General features: G+C 43.0%; 1 protein-coding gene across 3 annotated transcripts; it reads right to left on the bottom strand.

Moving 5' to 3' along the window:
* Positions 1–3,221: 3,221 nt before the first annotated feature.
* On the bottom strand, positions 3,222–16,196 carry si:dkey-219e21.2 (E3 ubiquitin-protein ligase TRIM39). Of its 3 annotated transcripts, none has more exons than XM_056300675.1 (11): positions 16,157–16,196; positions 15,059–15,109; positions 14,854–14,904; positions 13,536–13,684; positions 12,056–12,154; positions 9,658–9,786; positions 7,804–7,926; positions 6,848–6,976; positions 6,168–6,246; positions 6,034–6,060; positions 3,222–4,581 (listed from the first exon to the last, which is right to left on the bottom strand). In XM_056300675.1, exons 2-11 carry the CDS (start codon positions 15,087–15,089, stop codon positions 3,989–3,991), a joined length of 1,410 nt encoding a protein of 469 aa, XP_056156650.1. In that variant the 5' UTR covers positions 15,090–15,109; positions 16,157–16,196; the 3' UTR covers positions 3,222–3,988. The 3 variants fall into 3 exon arrangements, with proteins under 3 accessions (XP_056156650.1, XP_056156651.1, XP_056156652.1); XM_056300676.1 differs by having other exon boundaries at positions 15,059–15,105; positions 16,157–16,188; XM_056300677.1 differs by lacking the exon at positions 15,059–15,109 and having other exon boundaries at positions 16,157–16,194.
* Between the last annotated feature and the right edge of the window lie 1,035 nt (positions 16,197–17,231).

Genomic DNA, 17,231 nt, shown 5'->3' on the forward strand with positions numbered 1-17,231 from the left:
CTCTCTGACTATCCCACATCTTCTTTGCCAACCTCTTCCTCTGTATACTTTGCTGTACTTCCTCATTCCACCACCAAGTCTCCTTGTCTTCTTTCCTCTGTCCTGATGATACACCAAGTACCTTCCTAGCTGTCTCCCTCTCTATTTCTGCAGTGGTTGTCCAGCCATCCGGCAACTCTTCACTACCACCAGGTGCCTGTCTTAACTCCTCCTTGAACTCCACACAACAGTCTTCCTTCTTCAACTTCCACCATTTGAACTTCGGCTCTGCCTTCACTCGCTTCCTCTTCTTGGTCTCCAAAGTCATCGTACAGACCACCATCCGATGCTGCCTAGCTATGTTCTCCCCTGTCACCACCTTGCAGTCTCCAATCCCTTTCAGATCGCGCCTCCTACATAAGTTATAGTCCACCTGTGTGCACTTTCCTCCACTCTTATACGTCACCCTGTGTTCCTCCCTCTTCTTGAAATGTGTATTCACCACAGCCATTTCCATCCTTTTCACAAAATCCACCACCATCTGTCCTTCCACGTTTCTCTCCTTGACACCATACCTACCCATCACCTCCTCATCACCTCTGTTCCCTTCACCAACATGTCCATTGAAGTCCGCTCCAATCGCCACTCTCTCCTCCTTGGGTACCCTCATCCAACTCACTCCAGAATTCTTCTTTCTCTTCCATCTCACACACAACTTGCGGGGCATATGCGCTGATAACATTCAGCAATACACCTTCGATTTCCAGCTTCATACTCATCACTCTGTCCGACACTCTCTTCACCTCCAGCACGCTCTTGACATACTCTTCCTTCAGAGTTACTCCTACCCCATTTCTCCTCCCATTCGCACCATGGTAGAAGAGTTTGAACCCACCTCCGATACTCCTTGCCTTACTCCCCTTCCACCTGGTCTCTTGCACACACAGTATACCTACCTTTCTGCTTTTCATCATATCAGCCAGCTCTCTCTCTTTACCCCAGTCATAGTACCAACATTCAAAGTTCCAACTCTCACCTCCACACTCCTACTCATCCTCCTCTTCCGCTGCCTCTGGACATGCCTTCCCCCTCTCCTTCTCCTTTGCCCAAATAGCACCACATTATACTAATTTTGAGTAATGAATGGCCTGTAATTCAGAGCATCATGTTCATTATAATCATCCATCCATCCATCCATTATCTGAACCACTTATCCTACTCACCAGGTCGCGGGGATGCTGGAGCCTATCCCAGCAGTCATTGGGCAGCAGGTGGGGAGACACCCTGGACAGGCCATGACACAGGGCCAACACACACACGCACGCACACACACACACACACACACACACACACACACACACACACACACACGTCCATACCTAGGGGCAATTTAGTATGGCCGATTCACCTGACCTACATGTCTTTGGGCAGTGGAAGGAAACCGGAGCACGCAGACACGGGGAGAACATGCAAACTCAACACAGAGGACAACCTGGGACGACCCCCAAGGTCGGACGACCCCAGGGCTCAAACCCGGGACCTTCTTGCTGTGAGGCGACTGCACTGACCACTGCGCCACTGTGCTGCTACATATGATTATAATTCTAAATATAATTTGAGTTTCATATCTTTTTCATGTATTTGTAAATTGCATTTTGTCAGATTCAAACTGGCTAATACATATGAAGCTCCACTCTATTCTAGTCTTATTATGTTTTATTCTATTCCATTATATTATATTATATTCTGTTCTATTCTATTCTAGTCAAATTACAACGCAGATAACATGCGTGTTGCAGGAATCAAACTTGCAAAAACTGCAGAAATCTCTGTAATTTTGATAAAGACTACGCCATCTCTTTCCATACTGAGGCCCGTCTTGACCCGATAGCTTCAGTGGATAATCAGGATATAACAGATAGGAAGATAACCACTGGATAATTCTGGTCAGGAGATAAGAAAGACGTCAATGCAGAACTGTGTGGTGTTTTTTTTTTACCCCGTAGGAGTGTTACGCCATTCAACTGATGTAACTCAGGGTCTAAAGCAAACTCAGCAGTAGTTTAGTTTTACACTTCCATTCTCCAAGAGCCTCATACATAAAAACAGCAGGCAAGAGAAACGCAAAAAGTTGTGTATTTCCATAAATTAGCCGTATCTCACATCGGAAACATCCTGAAAAGTTTGCCGATCTCATCCAACAGGCCTCCATGAGCCAATGAAGGCCGGTCTCTTGTGGGTCTATAACTTCTCAGTCACCTCCAAGAAGATTTCCATTATCTGACATTGCTGCTGAAGCAGACTGTCATTTATCTCTGTGATAACCAGTAATGCGTCTGCAGACGAAAACTTTATTTCGCAACTCCCGGTTATCATGATGTAGATATTGGGGCGTTTACAGTTTTCCACAGTCGAGGAGCTCCTGTCGTGTTTCAGATGTGCTCGTTCAGACTTGAAGCCTTTTGTAAGGGCCTGAGACATGCCTGGAAAGGTCATATGGGTCACACTGTTACCATGGAGACAGAGCACTGAAACTGAACTTAACACTCATATTTGTGTCCCGTGCTCTCTGGTTCACACATTACGTGTACTATATATATATATAGTATATATACACATAAAACGGTTGTTTTTTTTTAAACCGTCAATGGTGTTGATAAAAGTGCTCAACAAATGAGCGGAATATATATATATATATATATATATATATATATTTAAATATATATATATAATATAAAATCCAGTGAGTCAAGTAAATTCTTTGAGACAGTACAAGCCTGTTTCAAGTTTTTTATATGTACATACATACATATATATACATATATATGTACACACACATATATATATATATATATACTATATACATATATATATATATGTACACACACACACATATATATATATAATATATATACTTATATACACATACATATATACATACACACATATATATACATACATACACACACACACACCCACACCCACACATATACATACATATATATCTATATCTATATATAGATAGATAGATAGATAGATAGATAGATAGATAGATATGGTAGTATATGTAAGTTAGGGTTGAACAACTTTAGGAAGCTAGACTTTTTAAAGGCAAAAGTAAAGGGGGCATATCTTAATAGAGCCCAGATAATTTAATCTTACATTTGAAAATATTTCTTCTTTCAGAAAAAAACGTGATAAAAAGAAGAGATGAGCAACATTAAAGCACACGGTAGTTTCCCTACAGTGACATTTTATTATAATGCAAATCATTAAAGTGAATTACAAACTGAATAAATACAGACAAATACATTTACATAGATCATTACTTCCATATCCTTGTATATAATGTACAAATTCAGCAAAAATGACTGTGTGAGGGAAGGAGTAGGTTATTTTTCTCAGTTTTCTTATACCATGCCTAGAGGATATACATGTGAGTTATAACTTTTGAATTTTAGAAAATTAAAAGTAAACTAATCATAATGAATAAATAAGTTTTTCATTAAAGTTGACTTCAAGTTCAATATCTATGTGTACAGTAAGCTATTTCATCCATTGTGTGGTAATTGTCTACTGTCAGTTTAAGAGAGTGCATTTGTTTTCAGTTTGGCGGCACCTGTGGAATAAAAGTTGTTCTTCCAACTTTTCAACGGACTTTGAGTGGCTGGACCCGTGGATGCCGTGACCACTAGCTAGGGTGCATTTTTGCCGTAACAATGACATTACCTACGTATTCTGCTGTAGGTACTGTATTGCTATGCTCTTTTGGTCAACCCATTTGACCGGTCTAATCTTAATCTTAATTTCAGACTCTATCACAGCAATAATTTGCAACAGAAATATTTATAATATTATCTTTGTGAAACCTGGCCTGTTTTTGTGTTGAAAGCATATTTTTAAAGTGCCATTTCAAGTGAAGGGATGCATTGGTTCAAATGACAATGTCAGAACATTTCTGCCCATTTACGTGAGAATAAATAATAAATAATTTCCTTGAATCCAAAATTCAAAATCCTCCGAAGGTCAACTTTCGAATATCAGCACCTGTGTCGGCAGTGGAGTCCCAGGCTCCAAAGGAGATCTTGTGGGGCGGGATGATGGTCATGAGGGTGCGTCCGTCCAGCGGGGCAAACATCGGGTACAGCTTTTCTTTGAAGGTGCCGGTGAAGGTGAAGATGTGGGACTTGGACTCTGCGTTGTAGAAGGAGATCTGACCCTCCTCGTAATCCAAATAGATACCCATGCGCTGTGGCACCAAGCCCAAAGGCAGCAGCATCTCTGGCTTGGTGCAGGCGAAAAAATTGTGCGTGCTGCGCCACAGGGCCCAGATGCCCTGCTGCGGGGTCATGGGGAAGCGGCCATGGCGTTTGGCGTTGGCGGTGGTAAGCCCCACACGCCAGTAGCCGTTGTTGGCTATGTTCACCTCCCAGTAGTGTCGACCGCAGCTGTAGCCCTCCCAGCCGAGGACGCAGGGCCATTTGTCGAAGCGCTGCTGGCTGTAAGGGAGATTGGACTTGGTGAGGCCTTCCTGGACCTTACGATGGTCGTTGGACAGCTGCAGCCACGGGTGGTTGGTGGCCGGGTCCAGCGTTACATCAGCTGATTGGAGAATGGGAAAGGGTTGGCACAAATACATTGGCATTATTGATTATACCTATACATCGACACAACAATAGTCCATCGATCATCTGACAGAATGAGCTCATAATTCTGCATAGTTCTGGATGAATGAAACAAGATTATATATTTCTGTGTGATTTTAAGACTGACAAACTTGCTCAGATAGACCATTTTTGCAGTGTATTACTACAACTAGTGCTATTACTAATAATACAAATAATAAAAAAAATAATGATAATATTAATCTAGCAAGTTTCAAAAAACTTAAAATTTGCTTTAGACATTAGTAACAAAAAAAAAGCAATTACGTAAAATGATAGTAAAACCAGGTTATAAATGCAAACACAAGGTGAGAAACATAAAAGTGAACTGTACCAGATCAGTACATAAACAGTGACGAAATTTTAAAAAGTTATTTGGCCGAGCCTCTAGAAGCCTTTACGGCAAAGGATGATTTGGTTTCTGTTTTTAGATTTTATATGCTAACTGATCTCAGGTTGTGATTAGGGTCACAAGGAAATCAAAACATCTGCAGTTTACAACTTGGCACCAAACTCGATATGAGGTGGCGGGATGCCAGAGCCGAGCAGATGTGACTTGGTCTTTTCGTAAGATGGAGTCCAATTTGTCGTGAAAGATGAATGAAAAGAATTCTGAGAAATCCAGTCTCCACTTGTGTATTTTTCCAATCAGGAAACAAAGTGAAAGTTAATCTGTAATTCCTCCCAAATTGCACCCGTCCAATTACCCCACTCCTCCGAGCTGTCCCGGTCGCTGCTCCACCCACTCTGCTGATCCGGGGAGGGCTGCAGACTACCACAAGCCTCCTCCGATACATGTGGAGTCGCCAGCCACTTCTTTTCACCTGACAGTGAGGAGTTTCGCCAGGGGGACGTAGCGCGTGGGAGGATCACGCTATTCCCCCCAGAACAGGCGCCCTGACCGACCAGAGGAGGCACTAGTGCAATGACCAGGATCCTTACCTACATCCGGCTTCCCAACCGCAGACACGGCCGATTGTGTCTGCAGGGACGCCCAACCAAGCCGGAGATAACACAGGGATTTGAACTGGCGATCCCCGTGTTAATAGGCAACGGAATAGACCGCTATGCTACCCGGACGCCCCCTGTTAATCTATCATTTTGAAGAAGTGCCAGGGTCGTGATAGGGACAAGGGTCCAAGAGGTGAAAATGACCCCGGGATGGGGGGCCCTCATGAGGCCATCTCCAAACATCCAGTAAACACCCTGTATTTTTGTCCTGTACTCTTATAAAAATTGAAGTAACCACAAAATGTTATATGTATAACGTCTATTTTAACACAAATGTGTTCAACACACATGAACAGAGACACAAGATGAGTAATTTGGAGAGGTTTTGGAAATCTGAGCTGAAGCGTTATTTCCTGTTCAAAGTGGAAGGTGAGCCTACCAGATGCGCTGCAGATCCAACTCCACACTGGAAAGACACAGACAACAGAAACACATTTGGTATCATCACATCCATGAGGGTGTGTACGTCTTTCACATTACAGAGTAGTGGTGTCAGGCACACTGAGGCCCTACCTGAGTTTGGGATGTATCGAGGAACCCCAGCTTTCCAGGTGCGTTGTTTCGCCAGCAACCACAGCCGTGGAACCGTTTTCTGAAAAGAGAATAAGAAATTTAAAAAAAAGTAAATACAGGATAAAAGCCTGAACATGACAACTCTCTAATTCTACTTACCTTCATGACAGTATGCTTGACAATGTGCGCCTTTGAGGCTTGGCTGATAAAATTTGTGAGTCTTTTTCTCATGGTTGGCAAAGATGTTGTACAGCCACATAAGAAAGAAGGTCAGTCTATTCCGTTGCCTACCAACACGGGGATCATCGGTTCGAATCCCTGTGTTGCCTCCCGCTTGGTCAGGCGTCCCTACTAACACAATTGGCTGTGTCTGCGGGTGGGAAGCCGGATGTGGGTATGTGACCTGGTCGCTGCACTAGCGCCTCCTCTGGTCGATCGGGGCGCCTGTTCTGGGGGGAGGGGGGATAACGTGATCCTCCCACGTCCCACTGGCGAAACTCCTCACTGTCAGGTGAAAAGAAGCGGCTGGCGTCGTGTGTGTGTCTGTCTGTGTGTGCGTGCGTGCACGTGTGTGTGTCTCACCAGGTTGTCCTCACACTCCTCATTGTCAGGTGAATAGAAGCGGCTAGCGTCGTGTGTGTGTGTGCATGTGTGTGTGTGTGTGCGTGTGTGTGTCTCACCAGGTTGTCCTCCTTTAGCAGAGACCAGGTGATGAACTCCAGCAGAGGCAGAAGTTTCCCCAGCCTCTTCTTCCTCCGACCGAGCAGACGAAGCATCTGACCCAACTCTTCACTCTGCACACCACAGCTCTGCCACACACACACACACACACACACACACACACATTATACACACGTGCCAAAACATCTTACATCAACTGGATGACCTCACACTGAGTTTCATTTGTTCAAAAATTTTGCTCATAAATGAAAATGGCCGGCAGTAGAGAAACTGCTGACGACTCCTCTGACCTCCTCTGATCACTGTTAATGACAATTTACTCTTGAAAATCGACGTTCACACCTGACAAGAACACTGTCCTGAGGTGACTGAATATCATGGTGATGAATATCAGTGTCTTTGTTGGTCAAATATCAGTTGCATTGATATTATTATCAAACATTAGGAGCCAATGTTTTGCTGCATGAGGAAGATAATTTTCTCCCACAATGCACTGCACTACAGTTGACACGCGTTGTACATACATGAGACATTTACTGTTTTATTTTTTGTAAATTTGAGCTTAAATTAATATTTCTCTCTCTATTACAGAGGTGGTTTGCCTCTCAAACAGTGTATAGGTATATTTACTGTTTGGAAGTGTGACCTCCTTGTTCTTAATGCATTTGGTCCTTTGCAGTAAGTGAATATCTACGGGCCACATGGAGTATCACCAGGCCCTGTATAGTTTTTACACTGAATCTCATCTGGTTTATATGTATCTCGCTTCTGCTCCACAAAACACAGGGGGCAGCCTGCTCTCATGCGACTGTATGCCAAACAGCAGAAGTGAGTTTAATGGCAACGTCGTACGAGACAAGTCTCACATATTCTGGTCCTGGTACCAATAATTTTGACCCCTTTCTTTTCCACACGTCTCTGACTTAGAGCTCCACTGTGCTTCATATTTCTTTACCTCAGTGGCTGTATGCAGCTCCTTGGCCCACTCCATCACCCTCATTTGCCTTTCTTCTTTGGCATCTTTCTCATCGTCCTCCTTCTCCTCTTCCTGTGTCACCCAGGAGCTCGCTTTCAGTAACTGAGGGCACACAGACGTATTGATCAATATGACTGTCCCTTCCTGCCCTACATCTTTTTAAAGACCTTTCTCCTCAGATCCATGGTTTTTTACAACAAGTTTGGTCTTTTGGCTTTAATCGCGTGTTAAATGCACATTTCCAAAGGCTGGTACTCATATCCAAAGGGAAACAATGATTGTCAACAAATTTCTCTCTCTCTCTCTATCAATCCCTCTCTCTCTCTCTCTCTCTCTCTCTATCTATCTATCTATCTATATATATATCATGCCATAAGCAATCATCAGCTCATGAATCATCAGCTGATGATTGCTTATGGCATGAAACAGGCTTGTACTGTCTCATAAAAAATTTACTTGACACAATGGATTATTTTGCTCTTTATTTGTTGAGCACTTCCCCTACCATCGAGGGTTTCTTTTAACAAAGTTATTTATATATATATATATATATTTATATATTATTGTTATACACACACACACACACACACACACACATATATATATATATATATATATATATATATATATATACTATATATATAAAATATAACACTCCATTATCACCCATTATATTGAGCAGTCTTCTCTGTGTTTCTGAAAGGCCGCCAAAATTTTGTCCGCTGGTGACATCACTGGTGGACAGTCTGAATATGAAAACCTGCTTCCTGGTTTGTTTGTTTGTTGATGGCTACATTGTATAGTAACATACGAATAACAACACTGCACTATACATTCTTCATTACAGGTCATGTATGTAGCACTGTTTTGGGCATTTTATTACAAAATGCAGCCCACTAGCAAACCAGGAAGTTTTCTAATTGCATTGATTCTCATTGCATCAGAGTCCCCTGAGAGACATCTGACGGTGTCTCTAACAAGTACGCCACCATACTAGCTTATCCCATATATGTATAGGTGGATTATGAGAAAATTGGCCCCTGGGCAGATGCATAAAAGCCTCCCTCCTCCCCCTGAGGGGCGTCTGGGTGGTGTGGTGGTCTATGCTGTTGCCTACCAACACGGGGATCATTGTGTTACCTCCGGCTTGGTCGCGCATCCCTGCCGACACAATTGGCCATGTCTGCAGATGGGACACAAGATGTGAGTATGTGTTCTGGTTGCTGCACTAGCGCCTCCTCTGGTTGGTTGGGGCGCCTGTTCAGGGGGGAGGGGGAACTGGGGTGGAATAGCGTGATTCTCCTACGTGCTACGTCCTCCTGGCGAAACTCCTCACTGTCAGGTGAAAAGAAGCGGCTGGCGACTCCACATGTATCGGAGGAGGCATGTGGTAGTCTGCAGCCCTCCCCGGATCAGCAGAAGGGGTGGAGCAGCGACCGGGACAGCTCGGAAGAATGGGGTAATTAGCCAGATACAATTGGGGAGAGAAAAGAGGGAAAAAAAGTTCCCTCCCCCTGCAGGGAAGATACAGAGACATGCAGCCAACAGCACAATAACTAAATTCACCTGTATCTCAGCAGTATTTACAGCGCACATACATGCAATTAACGCCAACAGCATATTAACCAAGACATACAGTCACCTGCAGTTTCCTTCAGATGTTCAGTAGGACTTTTGGGGCTCTGTCATTGACATGAACGAAGGGCTTGGATAATAACAGCAACTTCACGCAGAGGCTCTGGCTTAGGTGCCCCCTGAGCCCTTGGGCCTGGGCCTGGTAGACCCGCTCGGTAATAGACCCATGCATATACGCCATACTGTCTGTGTACTGACCTCATCAACGTGGTTGAGCTCGCTCGCCCATTCCAGGATGAGTTTCTGGCTCTGCTCCAGACTGCGTTCGGTGCGGTGGTCTGAACTCTCGGCTTCTTTTTTACTGGAGCCTGGGTCGTCTTTGCCCTTCTGCAGCGACAGTCAAACCATCAATTTACCATGGCTTGCAAAGGTCAAAGGTCAGTATAACATAGCTGGGTGGTGTTTTTGTTTACACCACCCATCAGTCATCGGTAACCTGTGGCTTATAACGTACAAAAATTGATTGAAGTAAAACCATTGAAAAATGAACTATAGTATTTCCTGTTGTTTTTTTTAACCATAAACATGTACCACAGCGATTCTTCAGTAAAACGATGGGAACATTTTAAGTGAATGTTTTACACAATGGAAACACTACAGGGTACAAGATTCAAGATCATATTATGAAACAGTCAATTGAATACTGTGGTAATCTTTATGTTTTTATTATCGTCCATTTTCAGATGGGGTTTGGAACTCTACACCAGGCCTAGTCAACTGGCGGCCCACGGGCCAAATCCGGCCCGAGGATTATTTTTTTCCGGCCCTTTGATCAATTTTTATTAGAACATTAAAAATTATAATGCATTTTCCCGCGAAGAAAAATCTGTTTCTGGGGCAACAATGCGCTCCCATTCAATCTCCTCCAATGGGAGAAGACTGCTTTGTCCTGCCCCTAACGGCTCCTGACGCTTTAGTCACTGATTAGACAACATATAGTCGGAGCACTGGTTTCTAAATGCATCTATGGCTGAGGCCATTTCTTTTGAATTGAAAGCGAGGTGGTCTGTTGTAGCAGATGTGAAATGACACTGATTAGAAGACAAATAGAGCACTTGTACATGGCCATCTGCCACAATCTGTGTTGAATGCATCTTTGTTTGGGGGCTGTGATCATAAGCATTTTTGAAAAGTGATTCATTTGATTAAACTAAAAAAAAAGCCTTGTTATGTAATTACTTATGAGTGATAAGAGGTGAGGTTGCAGGGGTGAGATGGCATGACTCACTGATAGAAGACAAACAGCACTTGTAGATGTTTATGGCTGAGACCATTTCTTTTGAATTGAAATTACTTATGAAATTTGAGTGACAAGTGTTGAGTAGTAGCACACTGGTGAGAAGGTGAGAGATGATCACAATATTTTAACAAGTAATTCAATGTTTTCTTTCATCTGCCAATGTAATGTAATTTGTTTTGAATGCATCCTTAATTGGAGCCTTTTGATCATTCAGTACTGGTGACGGTGAGAAGTGATTCATTAGCTAAAATAAACATAGCCTATATAAATGGATAAACGTATGAAATGGCTGCCCTATTTTGTATGTTACATAAACACATTGTTAATAAACACTTTTGATACACAGTATTAAGGGTATTTAGTGTTGTTTTTCATGTTCACATGTAAGTGCTAAGATCCGGTAATTACTCTGAAAAAAGTTTGGCCCCCTTACCACTTACAGTTGAATAAGTTGGCCCTCATAAGAAAGTAGCTGACTAGCCCTGCTCTACACCTGAGATTGTTGAGGCGGTTAGCAACTCAATTAAAGAACTTATCTACAGTTTTATCCGGAGCGCTTTAAAAAACCTTTGCACCTGTCGCTCTTCTGCTCAGATGGACAGACAGACTGTCTGCTACACGCCGAGCAGCTTATTAACACCGCTGTAAAAGAGTCGATAACACATCCTATCAGCGAGCTCCCAGCCATCTCAGTCGTCATTGCAGACAACTGCGTAATTGTTGCCCGTTGCGACGTTTAACCAACCTCGACACGGGGTCATAAATCCACATTTCTTTGACATGATCTGTGCAAGGTGAAATGGTTCCACTGTAAAGCAGCGAGCCATCTTGTTCCCTACATCGGTTCATCTGAAACTCCCTTACGAGTGGATTAGCTCTTATCTATTTCCTGAAATGTGTTGTAGACCTCTCTTACCATAAAGTGCAGAGTTGGCGAAAATCCCAGTGCCTAATATCAACTGGTATCTGTTTGTTTGTGACGTCTGTTTGTGGAGACACATCTCTGTTTCCTGTTTCCCTGTTTTACACGCTCCCGTGTCCTTCCCACACCGTCCTCCTCATTTGACTGCACTGAAATGAAATATGATGTACGTGCAATCTGTCGACACCACCTTAGTGGGAAACCCTGCCCTCCTTACCTTCTCCTACATCTGGACTGCTTTCTGTCTTTCTTTCTTTCAGTTTTTCTTTTTCCCTCTCACCGTTTCTGTGTGTATGTCTCTGTCTTTCTCTCTGGAGGCCTACTGTACCTTGCAGATGTGTGTGTGTGTCTGGTAACCTACTGTACCTTACTGTATCTTGCAGACTTGTGTGTGTGTGTGTGTGTGTGTGTGTGTGTGTGGTAACCTACTGTACCTTGCAGACTTGGTCCACCTGTTCCATCCAGTGGTTGATGAACTGGACACACTCCTGCAGGCTGCGCAGGTCCTTCAGGCTGCTCTGACGAGGGTGTTGCTGTGGGACAACATGGCGGGTCACACAAAAAGTCTATTTCACAGGTTTACATCTGTGAATTTGTGTGAGTGATGGGATAAGATGGTCAAATTGATCTCGAGGCCTATTGAATCGACATAACTAATCAAACTCAACACTTTTCAACATGACAGAGGCACAACATGGCCAGACGTTGACAATGCAAAACACTACATTACACAGAAAAAATGCACTGGATTTGCCAGTCATTATAAGAATTGAATTGCTGCCATTTGCAAAGTCACCCTGGTGGCACTGGCACAGGGACATAACTATCAACATTCAGAAAGGCACGTCCATCCAAAAACGTTTTTTTGTTGTTGCAGGTTTTCAGCAACCAAATCAAACACAAGAAAAGAGAAGAAACTGCTTGCAAAGTTATTTTAAGTTCCCAAGTGTGGTTTTCTAGTTATTTCATATCGAGAGTGAAGCATAACTTTTTCGGAATAAAAAAAAAAGAAAGCGTGTGGGCAATTTCTTCCTTTTTCTTGCGACATTTACTTGGCCCTGAGTTACTATGAGGACAAATGAACCTGGTAACTAAAGATTTGTTTCCCGTGTCGGGGTCAGGTTGACAGCTAGGCTTACAGCTGGGATTATGGTAGGTCTTGTTCTGAAGTTGGCATGATCAGGCCCAGCATTAAAGTTGTGTCTGTATTTGAGTTGTTTTAGGCTCAGCCTTGGGTTAATGTAAGGAATGATGCTTAGGTTTACTGTTACTGTTAAGGAAAGGGTGAGGAGTAGGTTAATTTTGGATTAATTGTGTGTGTGTGTCTGTGTGAGTGTGTGTGTGTGTGTGTGTGTGTGTGTGTGTGTGTGTGTGTGTGTGTGTGTGTGTGTTCCTCCACGTATGTGTGTCCATAGGGTGTGTGTGACTGTTCCCATACATGTGTTCCACCACATTCCACATATGTGTCCATAGGGTGTGTGCGTGAGTGTGTGTGTGTGTGCCCATACATGTGTTCCTCCACATATGTGTGTCCATAGGATATGTGCATGTGCGTGTGTTCCAGTACACATCACTCCACATATGTGTGTGTGTTTTACAAGTGTGTGTGTGTGTGTGTGTGTGTTCCCATACAGGTGTCCCTCCACATATGTGTGTGTGTGTGTTTTGCGTGTGTGTGTGTCTGTTCCCATATATGTGTTCCTCCACATATGTGTTTCCATAGGGTGTGTGCATGAGTGTGTGTGTGTATTCCCATACATGTGTCCCTCCATATATGTGTCCATAGGGTGTGTGCATGAGTGTGTGTGTGTGTGTGTGTGTGTGTGTGTGTGTGTGTGTGTGTGTGTGTGTGTCCCTCCATATAGTATATGTGTGTCCATAGGGAGTGTGTGTGTGTGTGTGTGGGGGGGGTACCTGTGAGTGTGAGGAGGGGTTGCTGTTCTTGACGGGTCTAATGGGTGCTGAGCTGTGGGCCTGGCAACTCTCTTCAGGGAGAGTCCAGCGCACGGCGCCAATGGAGCTGCTCTGTGTGGCGCTCTCCGCCTTTGATTGTGAGGATACCTCTGACAAAGAAGAGATTTTGGGGGAGGGGGGGGTGTTTATCAAAACTGTTTTTTCTCCTTCCCATTTTCACAGCCTTTTATTTGATCATTATTTTCATTCATTCATTCATCTTCAGCTGCTTCTCCGGGTTCGGGTCGCGGTGGCAGCAAGTTAAGTAGGGCACTCCAGATATCCCTCTCCCCAGCAACACCCTCCAGCTCCTCCTGGGGAATCCCAAAGCGTTCCCAGGCCAGATTGGACATGTAATCCCTCCAGCGAGTTCTGGGTCTACCCTGGCATCTTCCCCCAGTAGGCCATGCCCGGTAAACCTCCAAAGGAAGGCGCCCAGGAGGCATCCTAATCAGATGCCCGAACCACCTCAACTGGCTCCTTTCGATGCGAAGGAGCAGCGGCTCTACTCCGAGCTCCCCCCAGGTGTCCAAACTCCTCACTCTGATCATTATTTTATTCATTTTATTATATTTCACATTCATTAGGTTGTTGTAATTTTTCACCATCATTATTGCTATTTTATATGCTCTTAGTGCGTTTTCAATTCTCATTCTCAGTTGTTGATGCTCAAGTGCTTTTAAACTGACTTTTTTCTTGTGTTCTTTTCTGCGTGTGATTGGTTTAACTTGTCTGATTCTTTCTAATGTAAAGCACTTTGAGCTGCATTTCATGTATGAATTGTGCTATATGAGTAGTCGATCATCATTATTAGCAGTAGTAATAGTAATAATAGTAATAGTATTACCATTAAATGAGGAAAAAAGTAAAATATACAGTCAAAGTTGGATGAAATATTATTTTCTGATTATTAAACCAAGTACATTTCGAGCTCTACAACTCAAAACCCTTTACAGTGAAACAAATTCACATATGTTCCAGGATGGGGGACCCTGGGTGACCTTTGACCCTGACAGTATTAATGCCATGCAACCATAAAACCTGGCACACGGCATCCTAAAACGACCTTTGAAGTGGACCATCGTCATCCACAGTGGCAATCAAATTATATTACCGACGGCCACGGCCTTATTTCTACTTATATTACATCTGGTCATTGTATAAGCACTTATTAGAGTCGCACACTAGGCCGACTTGATCCGAACAAAGGTTGCAAATTATCAGTCGCCAATGTTCCCACAACATACAGCACATTTTACAGATGGAGGAAGAGACTTACTGAATTTACTCTTCAGAATGCCCTTCATTTCAAAAGATGGCACCATTACTCCTGCAAAAAGAAATACTCTTAACCAAGAGGCAGACTTGCAAAACACATATTGATACAATATGAAATGGAAAGTTAATGTGAAAAGACTTCAGTTATTATTTTTTGGGAGTGAAAGACTACTGCCAAACCCGGCAAAATATTTTTACATACTGACCGGTCTGTTTTATTAGTACGTATACTGGCATCCAGCAGAAACCTTGTCTTTCTAGCCAAAAAAGAGAGATTTTTTTTCACAAATACAATATATGATTGATGATATATGACCTGTCAAGTCAAGTCAAGTCAATTTTATTTGTATAGCCCAATACCACAAATTACAAATTTGCCTCAAGGGGCTTTACAGCAACACAACATCCTGTCCTTAGAGCATCACATTGGATAAGGAACAACTCCCCAAAAAACCCTTTAACAGGGAGAAAAAATAGGAAGAAACCTCAGGGAGAGCAACATAGGAGGGATCTCTCTCCCAAGACGAACAGTCGTGCAATGGATGTTGTGTGCCCTTTTTCTTTATTATTATTTTTTTTAATGATAAAGTAGAACTGTCTCTTAAATGATAATTGCCCATCGCATGTATAATTTTGGGCAAGGCGAACCATTAGAAAGAATTGATAAAGTGTCCATAATACCTTCCCAGATAGCAAAGAATCTTTGGCCTAAATATGGCCCACATCTGCGGTTATCTTACAGCCCACGTTTGGCCTTGAATGATGACATTGACTCAGGGTGAGTGTGGCTGCCTCAACTCAACAACACTTGGGCAACATCTGGCCCACATAGAATGTGCCATAACCCAAGTCAAGCCCGGTTCATTACATTTGGGCCATGTCTGGCCCACACAACAGTTGCCAGTGCCGTAATTGAGCCGTAAGTATCAAAAGTGCCCCAGATTAGGCCCAAGTGTGTCTGCTATCTGGGTTGAAAATGCTTCAAAAATCAGTTTATCCAAACTCCTGGGAAGATGATTTTTTCCCCTAACATCTAAGTTTATTTTCTCGCTGTGCTGATTAGAGGTGTTATATATAATCACAATATGTAATAACAAAGCCCAAACAGTCAATGATAAATTACGAATTCACATTTTACATTAAAAAAAAATCCCATGCTCCGAAGGGTAAAAAAATATCCAAACCAAAACGTGTTACTTGCTCACTGGGTGTCATCAGACAGACCCAAAAACCAGTTCGGTCATTTAATAATAACAAACTTATTTCCAGAAATTGCGGGTTTGAATATGTAAATGTTATCCTACCGTTTCAAAGACTTGAAGGGAGGGCCCGTCTGCGGTCCGCTGGTTGGGAAAACTAGTCAGCCAGCATAATGAGAGGCGCCTATTTGTTCCCCCGTCCATTTTCATGACCCTTGGACTTTATTCTTATTGGCTGTGGTGCGGGAAAAAAGGGTACCAGCAGGGAAATCATACATGGCTGTGGCCATGGAAACTGAATGAGAGTAGAACGAACGTTGAACCACTCAAAAGAAAATGGTGATTGTTGTTGGTTGTCGTGGTGACAACACGTCAGCGGGGCCGTAAATGTTCATACGACTCCACGGCTGTTATTTTTAACTGAGTTCCCTGGCGATTTGTCTCCTTTTTTTTATTATTGTTTTTTGTTCTTTAAACTTGTGTATGTTACTGTTGTTTGTCTGAATGTTATCAATAAAGTTTTTAAAGAAAAAAAATTCCACGCCTGTGTCACAAATCACATCACTACTGTCTTCGCCGTTTTGTAGTGCTGTCCCAATGTATAGTGGGAATTATTAAACTTTTAATTATAATTATATTATTGTAACCGGTTATTTTCTTGCCCAGTGCGGGATTCGATATCGCTAATCACTCGGCTAAAGGGTCAGACCCGTTAGCTAAGGACTAACGTGTGTGATTAGTAGTTTACATTATAAATATATTATAATGATAGCGGACTCAATGTATCCCACAATGCATCGTGAAATGTGCATACCCCTTTCCCACTGGCCAAAAACTCCGGATCAAAACCCGCAAACACCCGCTAACATCCGGCTTTTTTGGCCAGCGGGAAAGGTCAGCCCAGTCTCACGAAAGTTCGTGAAAAACTCAACATTTAATCTATTGATTCGTGTACATGGACACGAATTTTCACATTTTTTTTCGTGACACTCAGCACAACTTCCAAACTCACTGAGGACCATGGGAAGGCTAACGTAGCCTTCCGCTGCTGAAACTAACGAGCTGAGTGTCACGAAAAAAATTGAAAATTTGTGTCCATGTACACGAATCAATAGGTTAAATGTCGTGACTGTTTCACTAACTGCCGTGAGACTGGGTAAGAAAGGTTACAATCGGCATT

Source organism: Lampris incognitus, chromosome 20, assembly GCF_029633865.1.
Source record: "Lampris incognitus isolate fLamInc1 chromosome 20, fLamInc1.hap2, whole genome shotgun sequence".
Classification (NCBI taxonomy): domain Eukaryota; kingdom Metazoa; phylum Chordata; class Actinopteri; order Lampriformes; family Lampridae; genus Lampris; species Lampris incognitus.